At 38.9% G+C, this 13,973-nt stretch overlaps 1 protein-coding gene across 9 annotated transcripts in view; it reads right to left on the reverse strand.

Annotated features, from left to right (window-relative positions):
• Positions 1-13,973, reverse strand: part of LOC112103319 (adhesion G protein-coupled receptor L2) — a 185,969-nt gene that overhangs the window by 34,299 nt on the left and 137,697 nt on the right. For 5 of the 9 annotated variants that reach the window (XM_029912337.1, XM_024195013.2, XM_029912333.1 and 2 more), the window contains exons 6-10: positions 7,982-8,278; positions 7,368-7,471; positions 6,341-6,526; positions 5,371-5,409; positions 2,358-2,541 (exon numbers count right to left, since the gene is read on the reverse strand). In XM_029912337.1, the coding sequence (XP_029768197.1) occupies positions 2,358-2,541; positions 5,371-5,409; positions 6,341-6,526; positions 7,368-7,471; positions 7,982-8,278 (810 nt within the window). The remainder of the gene's footprint in view (positions 1-2,357; positions 2,542-5,370; positions 5,410-6,340; positions 6,527-7,367; positions 7,472-7,981; positions 8,279-13,973) is intronic. The other 4 variants (XM_029912331.1, XM_029912330.1, XM_029912336.1 and 1 more) reach the window with 1 other exon arrangement.

The following is a 13,973-nucleotide window of genomic DNA, read 5'->3' on the forward strand; positions in this document are numbered from 1 at the left end:
AGCCCAGAGTGTCTCTACTGCATAAATTGTTAGTGTCTGTCTACAGTTTTTAACAGCAATTATGCAATACTAAGGCTATCCTAAAATACTGTAAATAGCTAGGTGCGTTTAAATAGTATAGTTATGTGAATCTGTATTTGTGTCTAGAAAAGTCCAAAAGGTTTTCTGCATGTATGTTAAAGAGTTGTTGGAAGACATTTTATGTTCTGCCAAACAAGTATTTTAAAAACGATTTAAACTGTTACTATCAGTTCTTTACATTTAACTCAGGTCTGTATAGTGCGGAACTAAGGTTTTATCGAATTACCTGGCAAGTTTGGATGCTCTTTGATAGGTAAAATTACTCAGTTCAGGACAGCCCACTTATCAGGAAATATCTTTGCCTCAGTGTTAAAACCTGGCATTTACGCCCACCTGTACATCACATTTGACAATGGTTTAAATTTCCCCCCCTACATATTCTGAAGGACAAACACAAATGCTTCCAATAACCAACAAAACAGTGAATGTACAAGAACATGACAGATCTACAGTGGTTTTTGCATGGAGACTATTTATTTGACTAATAAGTTCAGTATAAGTATAAATTGTGACATCACGGGTCACTGAAGTCAAGGAGACTTTTACCACTGAGTTCAATGGGGGTGGGGGGCAGTATTTCACTCAGAATGTCTTTAAAGGGGAGAGAGGGAGAACTGTGGGGAATGGAGGGGACGGGTAGTCCGCTGCAAGCCTTTCTGGAGTTAAGATTTTAGGTTGTTCTGTTTCTGAATGCCATTTAGTTTAATGGGAGTTGTGCGTGCACAGCTGGTCTGTTAGGCCTTGACTGACATCAGTAGCCTTGACATGAGCAATATATTATTTTAATTTGAAGGCAGCTTCTCCTGAGCACTGACGTACAAGTAGTCCCATCTAACTCAATAGAACTACTTGTACATCAGTGTTTGAAAGATCAGGGGCCTAGATACACAGTCTACTTTAAAGGAAGCTGTTGCCTTACAAGTGGCATGTAGGCTAATTTGCAAAAGATGTGTACTTACTGTTTTTCAAGGGGAAAAAAGTAAAGGTAAAAATAAGAATGAAAAATGTCTTCAATTAAATCAGACAAAAGAGAATATGTTTTTTAAAATTATTCTTCAACAGTTAAATCCAGCTCAAACTCTCAAAAGCTTTTCACAAAGAGATTCTATCCAAACTCCTAATAAGGGAGTGAAACTTTTGCAATGTCAATTGGTGTAACTAGTGATGATGATAAACATTTCCTATGAAAGTTCTATAATTAGGCAGGCAGAGCCACCACTATAAAAAGTAAGGGCCATCCAGAATTTGAATTTACAAGTGCACAGTTCACACCAATATTACTTTGCTTACAATGTGATGTTTAGGATGCAGTTTTAAGAGGGAAAATAGAGGTTTAAGATATTATTTATTTGGATTAAAACCTAAGTTGATCTAGAGGCCTTTCACCTGCGAGACCCGAAGTACCCAGCAGTTCAGCATTCTTCTCACACCCCCATCCAAAAAATTATTTATTCAATACACTTCCCATTCCCAAATCTCTCAGTCCAATCCCCAAGCCTCTGACCCAGCACCTCGGCATCATATGCTTCCCTTTCCCCTTGTACCTCACTGAGACGTGACTCATCAGTACACTAAAGACATTTTAATTTTATGTACCAGCAGTGGGTATAACTAACTCAAGACTATACCTGTCTTTGTAGATCCCTAATGCTGAGCCCTTCATCGGGGCCACCATTTAAATTCTAAATTATGTTCCAAGTATCTGCAACTATTTTGTAATCTATAGAGCATGGCTATTCTGCATTATGGGAGATGTAGTTCACTGAATGCATTCACCTGAAGGCAGTTATGTTTAATATAAACATTTGGTCCATGTTCTATGTGCCTAAAAAATGTAACTGGCAAAGCACATTCCAGAAAGTAATTTAAATTCATTAGGAACAGATTATATATAATGGGAAAACATTTCCACAGCTCCACAGCAAGCATTTCAGTTACTTCAGAAAATCCATTCTCTGGCATTTAAGCACTATTCATATCCATACATTTTGCTAATGATTTTTCAATTGTAGATGAACTTTGCAACATGAACTGCTTTACTTTTTTACATAGCATTAATTATGCTACAGAAGAATACTTTTTTTAACTAATTAAGAAAACACCCCAATTTACGAACACTTCCCCCCCACCCCCTAGATGGGAAGCTGCAGCTCACTACCAAGTACTGCAGACCCCAGCTTTCCTAGTGTACTGTGACTATTAACCTTGGTTGTTGTTTTCTTGTCATAGCGGGATATGCAGTATTTGAAACTACACTTGAAGACAAATTAACTTACCAATGTTTTCAGTGGGCATTGAGACTCTAGTTGGTTCTAAGAGATTGTCAGCCAAGACAAAAGCACCTTCTTCTAGTGTATCAAGTAACATTGTTGCAGCGTGTGCTTGTTCTGAAGAATTCATATCTTTCCAGGATTCTAGAGCTTCAGGCCTGAGCAGGTTGTTCACTGTGTCAACGATTGCCTGTATTCATTAGAAAACTATCATTAGGTGTGATTGCCCTAGGCAGTGGGAGAAAGTTTCCAATGTTATCTGGTGACAATTATAATATTTAACTGTCAAGATGATTTACTGTGATTTAATGGCACCAGAAAACTATTTTCAACATAAAAATATTTCCAACCCTTTGTTGAACTAGCACAAATAGAGGTGCACTAGTCACCAGCAGTGTATCATCTGTCACTGGTAAACATGCAGATCTGACTTGTTTCGTATCAGATATGAAGGCTGCGTTACTAATGTGCTGAGAAATGTAAGAACCAATGCAAATGGTCTTGCCTGAAGCTTAATATTGAAGTTAATGTCAAAAAAATATAATTCACATTTAGAAAACACCAAAAATACCAAAGCCAGCATTCCAACGTTTAGGCTAAAAAGGCAATACTATTATCCTGCAAACTTAACACAACACATGCAGCTACAGTACCATAATCTGTTGTCTAAGACAAACTCTCTCTTTTATTATAAGAGGCATGAAATGAAGTTGCCTCAGTAGTTATAAAATAGTCTGCACCACTCTCTCTCCCCTTTCCTGTACCTGTTGACAAATACTTGGAAGCTTACTAACTTCCATTCCTGCACAATGGTCATTCAACAAAGGAAATCAGTAGAGCAAACAAGATGCCCACTGACTGACCCTGTTATTTGTGAAAGCAATTACAAAACTGAACAAAGTTCCCATTTTTGAAAGTCTGCACTGTGACAACTATATTATTATGTATTAGGGTTCATTAAGCTGCATATAAAACAACAGTAAGTAAGGAGAAAAGGGAATTTGAAGAGACATCATTACATTCTCTTTACAAAATAATCCAATCAATCACAGTAATCAGTTAATCAATTGAAGGCAGGCTCTTACACATTAATGCATAATGTAGCTGTGCATTGAATATGCCATGCATTGCTGAATCATTGTTCCATTTACCTAGTCATAATGTGTCATTAAGCACATATATAATTTGATCAGTTTAAAAGCACTGGGAATGGAAACGGAACACAAAAATATTGGTTTGGAATACTACACTGTGCACATGAATGATTAGGAAAAGTTGGTTGAGGCTATTGTCAGAGCAAGATTAATTAGCCTAATCCATCTTTATATCCTCTTTCTGCCAGCATTGTGAGCCACACAACCTTCCTGGCAGGTTGAAGATACTTCGAAGTGGCATTAAAAGGCTTTTTTTCGTTCTCTAATGGGAGACAGAATAGTCAAAATGCTCACACTGATACTGCTGCAGCCATTAACTAGAGTGGAACAGAAATTGGTCTGCAGAGGCCAGATTCATTAGTCACCAAGAAATACAGATTGGAGCCTCTAATCTGAGGTACAATTGAATCCTCTGTCACAAAGTGGGAACTTGCTTCATTTGCATAGTGTAAGTCAGTTTTTGATTTGTAATTTCAAGAGGTTTGTTATTCTTATCTGAACAGAGAAGCTCATTTGAGACTCACTGAAAATGATACCGGTCAGAAATTAAGGTCGTGCTACTGTTTCTTGTGTATCTATATACCGTGCTGATTATATGCATTCATTAACTTGAAGCATGCCTTATTTACTACGGAACAATCTAACTCTTCTTCAGTGGAATCAAAATGATTATCAATATAATAATATTTCTGAGGTGCGCTCTCCTCCCTGCTAAAGAGAGGGGGGAAAAATAAAAGACTATTTTTGTCCCAATGACACACGTGTCCTGGGCAACACACCAATTACTATATTTCCCATTAACCTATATCTTAAAAGGTGAACTGCAAATGAATTATGAAAATTCAGTCCATTCCAACAATATCTGCTGTGCTCCCCATTAACCAGGCTAAAAGGGACAATTAAAATATTATTATTTGAAATCTGATTCCACCACTCCTATTTCCTTTTTTCCCTTTGGATCTCACAGTAACTATTCTTGCTGTGACCAACCAGCTCCAATTTCTATGCAAGGCTCTAGCCTGTGAAGGCTGGTGACTGGAGCAGTCCTATATAAAGGGGGGAATGTCAGATAAGAGGCTTTTCTTTTTATTATGTTGTGCGGTGTTTCAAAGTTTTTATTACCATTGTATTATATCCCATAGGGTGTAAGCAAAAATTAATAATATTAAAAAAGAAACTTTGAAAAACCGTGCAATATAATTTTAAAAAGCCACTTACGTGATCCACTCTAGGCCAGTTTCTTCCACTAGCAGTACTGAGTGGTGGCAGTGACATAACTGGCACAGCATCACAGTGTGGGAACTGGGCACTGCAGGGATGGAGGCTGCAGAATCTGCAAGAAACTGAAAGTCAGGTAACAATATACTGCATGCCCCTTGTAGCTTAGCTAATGGGGCACTTGGCGCATACTGTACTGTAAAGTTACAGGATGATTTTATTTTTATTTGCAGTCCACTCCCTTAAGTTGCTGAATCTGACCTTTGTAAAGACTCTTAACAAAAATCTCTGGAATTTAAGATTGCACCTCAGAAAAAGCGAGAAACTAGCAACTGACACCATTTCTGTTTTATTGACATTTTTTCTCCACAAACATAACATAAGGAAACAGAGATATTAACATCTCCAAATCACAATACTCATTACTTTTCGATTGGGGGCAGGGGGGAGGAGAAGAGTTGTAAGCGCTGATCATTTGCTTATTCTGAGAGTATTATACCTGTGCAAAGCCAACATTTGTACAGTTGATATGGGGCACAAAACACATTTATCAAAGACTGAAATACATAGGATCATGCAGCAAGATGATAAAGCGTGGCAGGTTGCTGAAGCAGGGTGAAAGCAGGGTGACAGCACAGGAGAGATACCTTAAGGTAAGCCCTGCATGTCTTCTCTCGTTTTTGGAGCTTTTTAGTAAGAAAAAAGAAAATCAGAGGTTAGACACATTCTGGAAGCTACAGAAATATCAAAAAATTAGTCTGGTGTGTCAAATCTTCAGTATGCAGAGTCCAGATGTCTGTCTAGTTTTAGCCCAATGTACTTCCATGGGGCCATGCAACATTCTTGAAGGACACTACTCCCCAACCATATACCTGGTTATAACCTTCCTTTCCTCCATCAATGGGATTTCTGTTCAAACTATGGGTAGACTATGGGCATATGCTTGGTCTCTGGAGGAACTCTGCTCAGCAATATAGCTAGGCATTTTGAATAAAACCATCAACCACTCTTGAAAGAGCTAAAATCTCAAGACTGTAGTTGCCAGAGTGGGAGATGTGAGAGGATGGGATGGTCTTTCCAAAACAGACTGTGTGAAAAATCCTTAATTTATATTGTGCTGACTGAATCACAATGGGCAAGAAGTTTAGCACTCACAACCGGAAAACTGGAATGATAATGTTATTATGATTCATATTCAAGAACATCAAGAGATATTTTTATCTGTGATAATATTTGCCAGTAGTAATAACATGTTTATTATACCCAATTATCATTAGTGACTAATGCTCAGGTCTTAAATGGACTAGCAAAGGCTCTGATCCTGCAATAGGTTTCCATGAAGATACGCTACTCCCCAGAGTTCAATAGTGTCCCTTCTTCTCAAACCAGAGGTGATATATTCAATATTTGAATAAGCATACACACATTTTATATTTGAACCCAGTCATCTACTGAGCTTCATGTCAGCCAATTAATAAAATTTACACTTTATTGTGGATTTGTTTTTTTCTTAAATCTTTATTTGTACAGTAGGAGTAAAGCATAGATTTGGCAGTAATGTTTCTGAAAGGGAAAAAAGGATTATCCTAGCAGATGGAGGTGTGGGAAGCTGTGTACCTTGTTATAACTCCGCCCAGCTGAGTCTTTTTCACTAGGTCTCAGTTCTTGCAGTTGAGCATCAAGAATGTCCACCAACTGTTCCATCAGCCTCACTGATGAACTCACATCACCAGCAAAAACTGGTCCTTTGGTGTGTTTAGCCAGTTCATTGGCAAGACTAGCAGCATTTTCTCCACTTCTGATCTGAAAAGACAATTTATATTATCTCAGCAGGATCCCTTGTTCTACCTGTGGCTTCCAATTCTGATTCTGTGTATACCTTTGTTGTGGCAAAATAATCATTTGCACGTACATTGAAATCCACAACTAATTGAACCAGTAACTTTATCTCAGAAGATTAAAAGTTCTTAGATCCATAACACACAAAGCAGTTCTTAACAGCCATCAAAACCAGAAATCAGATTGGTGATTTTGGGCTAGATCTTCTATTTCATCTTCACTTTTATTTTACCACTGTTATCAGACACTAATAAATCTTTTTGTTCATACCAGTGTTTGAGGCATTTGAAAGTCAAGCAGCTGGTAGTGATGGCAAATTATTTAGTTTCATAAACCTCACTAAGGCTCACTAGGGAGGGGAAAAACAAAAAGTGATGCTGCACTCTAATCATATTCTGTTTTTAATGCACTTTTTTAGAATGCACTTTCTTCCATCATTTTCAGTTAGCTAAACATCTGCTTATACCGTACATATTTTGGTGTGCACTTTATAGTACTTGATTTATTAGGTGAATGTACTTTTTTTCTATTGAACATCAAAAAGCACGTTTGAATTTAATAGGAATGAAATTAAGCAAGCATGGACTCATTAAAAGAGTTTAATTTAGAAAACAGCTTACCAAAGAACACATGTGAACCTAGCTTTCAGTAAATGCTTTACAGACAAAGTATGCATAATTCTTTCTGCTTTTAAATTGAACAAAGAGTAATAAAGATGGTTTCAACATACAAAGCTGAATAATTTATGTTCAGAGTTAAAACCCTTAATCACCAGTGTGTATCATATTAAAGGGTTCCAACCAACCTTCTGAGCCAGCTGATTTACCCAGTGTGAGGTACAGTTGCTAAGATCAGGGCCCTTAGGGTTCCATGTTCCAGTGGAAACCATGCAGAGATACGAGGCAGTTCCTACAACAGATGTAGAAACAACAGTGAAATTGAAACCATTTTTCTGCATGCATTCGGGAAATCAGCTACAATGCACTCCAAACTCTTTATTAAATTTTGAATAGCACTAGTGGAAACAACTGACAAAATGTAAGAAAATAATGTAAATTACAAATGGCAATATACAAATCAGGGTAAAGTATCAGACTTTTACAGCAAACAAACAAAAATCTCTTGATTTTCCCTGGAAATCATCCAGAGAGCAGCTCATAATGGGAAAGGCAGCTGTAAGCAAGCTTCTCTACAGTTCTCAAGCAAAATTTGCCCTGGATTCTTAAAAAGCGTGTGTGAGGTCATTCTGTACCTATTTTCAAATGCCTTTTATAGATCAAAGCCTGAACAAACACTACATACACCGAGTAACAAAAATCATGACAGTTTGAGATTACCCAAAACAAAAAATGCCATAAAAGAGTTGTCCATTCCTTTTGAAACATTTACTTGAGATCAAGATTTTTTTTAAGGCAATACCTCGAGTTCCTTTGGGACAAGGGCGTTCAACCATCATTCCTCTTTGCGTCTGAGGCCAGCTAATCCCCCTGGCCTCATCAGGTTCACAGAATCTCTCTGGCAAAGGGAAAAAACTTGTCACAGGAGGAATTTTCGTTGTGGAAACTGCTGGTGGTGGCTTGGGCCCTCTGCTTCCTTCCTTTGTGCCTCCAGCTAATGTTGTGCTTATGGGGCCTTTCTGTGAAGTCGTGCTTATGGTTGACACAGTGGTTTTGTATAGCTCTGCTGAAGAAGTTATTGTCACTGCGGTAGTAGGCACTGTAGGGAGAAAATAGGAGTAATAAAAATAATTGTTCTTCAAAATAGTGAAGAAAGGTAAAAAAAAGGTTATGTGATTTTACATGATTCTCTTGTGTCTTTTTTTCTTTATTTCAGTATCAATCTTTTGCGCTCTCTACAGTCACTGTTAAGCGTATAATTCTGAAAGAGTTTCTATTCTTTTTTTAATTCTCTCAGTCTCAAATTAACATGATGGTTCAGTACATTTTGTTTACACCTTCTCTCTGATACAAATTGATAGTTACATTGCTAAAGGCCGAGAGGCACTGGTAATGAATTATCAGTACATGAGAAATACACATAAAACAATTAAACATGTTCTAATCACCTTAAAAAAGAGCAGTATGATAGAGTAATTTAAATCAATGTGCTGTAAACAATCAAGCTCAGTGTAACAACAAAAAATTGTGGGCTGTAAATAACTAGGCCATTTAAAATCTAAAAAACATCGTCACCCACTCTACACCTTGCAGGAAAATAATTACTGTAACATCTTCTCACCCGGCATCATTCTTGCTTGATTAGATCCCAACAGAAGAAAAGCCTAGCATGTATGTGTTGTCTTAGTTTTTGATCATCTCAGGTTTTAACATTTCTTTTTATATATAAAGCGGGTATGAAGAAACAAGTAATTCAAGCCCGTGGCAAATACATGGCTTAATCTTCTGTGTCAAGACAACACTGGGTTAGACCAAATAATTTCTGATTTGAGACCCACAACCAATTGATTCTGCTGACCCACATACGGAATGTACTAACAAATAATCCTTGTACTGATGGAGCACAGAACAGATCTGTTTGGAGTCCTATTAGGCTACAGAAGTATAATATTGGTATCTATGAATATTATGCTCACCACCATAATTTGTTCATCTGATAGCAATAAGGGCCAGCGGAAGAATGCAGCTGCATCATTTGTTATTTCTGCATCTCCACAGGCATGCATGGTGCTTTACAGACAAAGCAAAGACAAGCCCCTGTCCTGAAGAATTTAAAATGAAGGACAGGTATTTACTTCACCTCTTGTCAGACATACTGGAAACAAATGGATCTGACATTTTTCAGTTTTTGGGGTTGTTGGGTTTGGGGTTTTTTTGTTACTTCTCATAGGCTTATATAATAATAAAATAATATATGGAGATATACCTATCTCCTAGAACTGGAAGGGACCCTGAAAGGTCACCGAGTCCAGCCCCCTGCCTTCACTAGCAGGACCAAGTACTGATTTTGCCCCAGATCCCTAAGTGGCCCCCTCACAACCCTGGGCTTACCCTAATCATACAAAGGGAATTTTCACCTCATGTCCTTGGGCTATGATTTACCAAAAATATACATACTTGAAAATAAATTAAACCGCAAGTGTAAACAAGTGTACCCAAGCTGTCTTTCAGATTTTTTTGAATTTTTCAAAAAATGTTTTAAGAGTCTCAAATGTTGTTTACACATTTCAAGTTACACATTTTTTTTTTAATTAAAATCCTTTTTCACATTATTCACTTATAACAATTCTTCATGGATAAATGTTTTATAGACAATATCAACTGACCTTGCTAAAGTATAAATTTACATGGCAATTTTTGATTTGTTTTCAGTTTCAAGTTCTTAAAGAGCAAACTAAATTTCTTGTAAAAACAATATATGCAAAGATATTCTTTCTGACATTACTCTCCATCTCAATCAGAAACTTCTTAAGTTTGCATCTTATTTCCAGTCTAATTTATTTACTGTTTGAGTACTGCCTGTGTAATCCTGCTGAACTTCTTGCCTACCCAGCTGCAGCAAAAACCTATTCAAACCTGTCTATCTTTTTTTTGTAAGTATTTGCATGACATCTTGTGAAATCTCTGTAATTTTCTTTTGATTACAATGCAGCCAGGCTTTCAGTGCTTTCTCAATTAACATTTGTCAAAAGCATCACAATCACTTGAAGAAGTGTCAAGTAACTGCTGCTGAATCAGGTGCTGAGGGGTGGGGAGGTGAGAATGGAGCAGGGGGGACGGATTATAACTATTATCCTATATATCCCATGACACAGTTATAATTAGTACATATTTAATCAATGAAATCTGTATTAACAATATTGCAATTAGTACTGTTATTAGACCTTTACTTTTGGTTTTGGGACAAGAATAGTCTAAATATTATAGGAACTAGCTAAATATCAGTAAAAGGACTCATGACAAATATTTGAAATTCAATAGTGAGGTGACTATTTTAAGAACACAATTTCATACTGCAACTCTGAGTGCAGCTGATTTGCTACAGACTATTTTCAATGCTACCCATTAAAATAAATTATACAGCACATCTACTTTGGTTTTAAGGGGATGATCTGCAAATACTGGTAATAAGAAAGACATTTTAAAAATTATTTATAATCCCTAATTAGTAATAACATAAAATCACAAAAATAAAATGTATTTTAAAAAACTATCTACAAAATACTTTCCCCAAGACCTGAGTGGAATTGCATATCTGAAAGAGCACACTACAATAATTCAAATGGAGTTGGAAGTGCAGGAAAGGAGAAGCACCTTCAGTAGAAAATGTTAAAAAAAACAACACAATTCACGAAATCACTTTTGAAAAACATCTAGCATTTAAAAGGTAGGTCATTTTGTATTTAAGGAACTATGGGAGGATTTAATCTACAATGTAATCTAAGATTTCTATTTAGATGCAAAACTAGAGTTTATTCTTTTTTTCATTGCAACTTAATTCGAATAATGACTATTAGGTAATATCTGTACAGCACTAGGAAGGAGAGAACATGCAAGCCTGATATGCCATCAACCAGAAATTTACAATGAGGAAGTGACAGCTGTCGAGTAACTGCTTACACCCCAGGACTGCATATCAGCGTCAGGTAGAAAATCACTCTCTTGTGCCCAGAAGCAGGGATGGGACTGTAGGGGGTTAAGAAATGTTTAATTTGCCTCCCACATCAAAACTAAAGCAGTTACGAAATCTCATTTTGTTTGGTCTTAACTTTTAGACTGGGCTTTTAGACTGGGCTACAATACTTGTGGCAGTGGGAGGAGGAAAACTTCCTTTAAAAAAAAAAAATTTTGTGAGAATGTGTTCAGCTGAAACTGGACTGCACAAACAAGTAAAAATACAAACAAAAAGAGGTAAATGTAATTATTGTGTAGATGGTAAATTAGCTTACATTTATATCCTATACATATACATGCTTTTTCCTAGACCAAATTTAAATTAATACTCAAACTATCCAAATAGGGTTGCCAACTTTCTAATTGCACAAACCTGAACACCCTTGCCCTGCCCCTTCCCCTGAGGCCATGCCCCTTCTCTGAGGCTCTGCCCCTGCTAACTCCATCTCACCTCCCTCTGTCGCTCACTCTCCCCCACCCTCACTCACTTTCACTGGGCTGGGGCAGGGGTTGGGGTGCAGGGGACTGAGGGCTCGGGATGGGGGTGTGGGCTCTGGGGTAGGGCCAGAAATGAGGAATTCATAGTGTGGGAGGGGGCTCCAGGCTGGGGCAGGGAGTTGGGGTGCGGGAGGGGATGAGGGCTCTGGGGTGAGAGGTTTGGGGTGCAGGAGCGGGCTCTGGGTGAGGGCCGAGGTGTTCGGAGTGCAGGAGGGGACTCCGGTTAGGGGTCAAGGGGTTCGGAGTGCAGGAGGGGGCTCTGGTCGGGGGCCGAGGAAGCTCAAGCCTGGGGTATAGGAGGCGGTTGGGGGTGCGGGCTCTGGGAGGGAGTTGGCACAGGGATGCGGGCTCCGGCTGGGCAGCGCTTACCTCGGTCGGCTCCTGGAAGCGACCGGCATGTCCCTCCGGCTCCTAGGCTCAGGGCCATGGTTCTCGGCCAATAGGAGCTGCGGAGTTGGTGCTTGGGGCGGGGGCAGCGCATGGAGACACACACCCGCTCTCCACCCCGGCCGACCTTGTGCCTAGGAGCTGGACATCCCGGCCGCTTCTGGGAGCCGTGTGGAGCCAGGACAGGTAGGGAACCTTCTTTAGCCTCACTGCGCCACCAACCAGATTTTTAGCGGCCTATTAAAATCTCCTGGATTGCTTTCAATAGTCACCGGGAGATCGAGGCTGATTCCGGTAGTCTCCCGGCCAATCCGAGAGGGTTGGGACCCCTCTACCCAAATGGATTACTCCTTCCCCCAATGAAAATGTAGGAATCACTGGGGTGAAATACAGCAACTGTTTAACAGTGTGCTATGTAACAGAATAGCTTAACAATTTAAAACAGGGAGTAAATAATAATTTCCCCCCCAATGGAAAGTGTAATTTAGATAGTAAAAGCCAGATTACTAAAGGTATTTTGGCACCTAAATATGCTCGTAACTTCTTTTCAAAATCCCACTAGGCATCTAAGTGCCTAACTCTCACTGAAATGCCTGACTCCCATTGACTTCAATGGAAGTTGGGGCCTAGGCACTTTAAAAAATTCTACAAGGTTCCTATCTGCATCTTTAGGTGCCTAAATACCTTTAAAAATCTGGCTTTAAATCCCAATGACTTTCAATGAGATGTAGCCGCCTACGTGCCTAAATCAATTCTGAAAACAAGACTTAGGGCTTGTTACAACTTAAAACGCTCCTCCACTGCAGCTGCACCGCAGTAACGCTTCAGTGAAGCTACTACCTATGCCGACAGGAGGGCTTCCCCCATTGGCATAGGTATCGTACCTCCCCGAGAGGCGGTAGCAAGGTCTACAGGCAAATTCTCCTGTTGACATAGCGCTGTCTACACCATGGGCTAGGCTGGTTTAACTGCATCGCTCAGAGGTCTGGATTTTTCATACCCTTGAGCAACATAGTTATACCGATTTTATTTCCGAGCTTAGACCAGGCCTGAGGCTTCTAAGTCACTTAAGCACTTTTGAAAATTTTACCCTAACAAAGAAACAACAGACCCATTGGCATTTGTCTAGGTCACTGAGTTAACACTTCCTATGCTCCCAAACAGTGCCGTGGGATTTGAAATACCCCACAAGTAGCAAGGACCTTTGTTTTACATTTCTTCTGAAAGATGGCCGCCTAGCACAGACCCGGGGTATTGTTTCAATTCTGACTCAGGGAAATCACCAACACTTCCTGCAGCACATAGGGATTAAGAAATTGCGCAGCCAGCTATTAACCCAGCCAATCCTGCTTAGTTGAGAACACAAAGTTAGCATAACCCATGTTCTTAATTGATATCTGCACATGATAATAAAGGTTTCAATAAACTAGCAAAATTGCTACAGTTGAAAACTGGGTTAATTGGCTACCATTATCTCATCTCTTTCACCATGACCACTCCTCAATCAATCAGCAGCATGAGATAATGGCGGAGATCTGATTTTCTTTAGCTGTTTGCTGCATGGCTCCTTGGAAGATTCTTGGGGTGATAAAGATTTATTTGCACCAACTTCCCATTATTTTAAGGCCTGGGTAATGGCACTATAAGGGCTTGTGCTCTAAACACACCCACAGCTGCTATATTTTCCTGCAGTGATCTGATAAAATGTAATGATAGTTAACATGCTGCAAATAAGGAGAATGAACTCCAGTTTGAACTGTTTTGCACGGTTAGCACAAATTGGAATGAACATAGATTAAATCTTCCCCTAATTCACTGAGAAAAGAATCTGCCTTCTCTTTGATGCCAAAAAGCACTACAATGTAACAACATATCCATTTTTGAAAATACCCCCT

The sequence above is a fragment of the Terrapene carolina genome, unplaced genomic scaffold (genome assembly GCF_002925995.2).
Source record: "Terrapene carolina triunguis isolate 2854851 unplaced genomic scaffold, T_m_triunguis-2.0 Scaffold210, whole genome shotgun sequence".
Classification (NCBI taxonomy): Eukaryota; Metazoa; Chordata; order Testudines; family Emydidae; genus Terrapene; species Terrapene triunguis.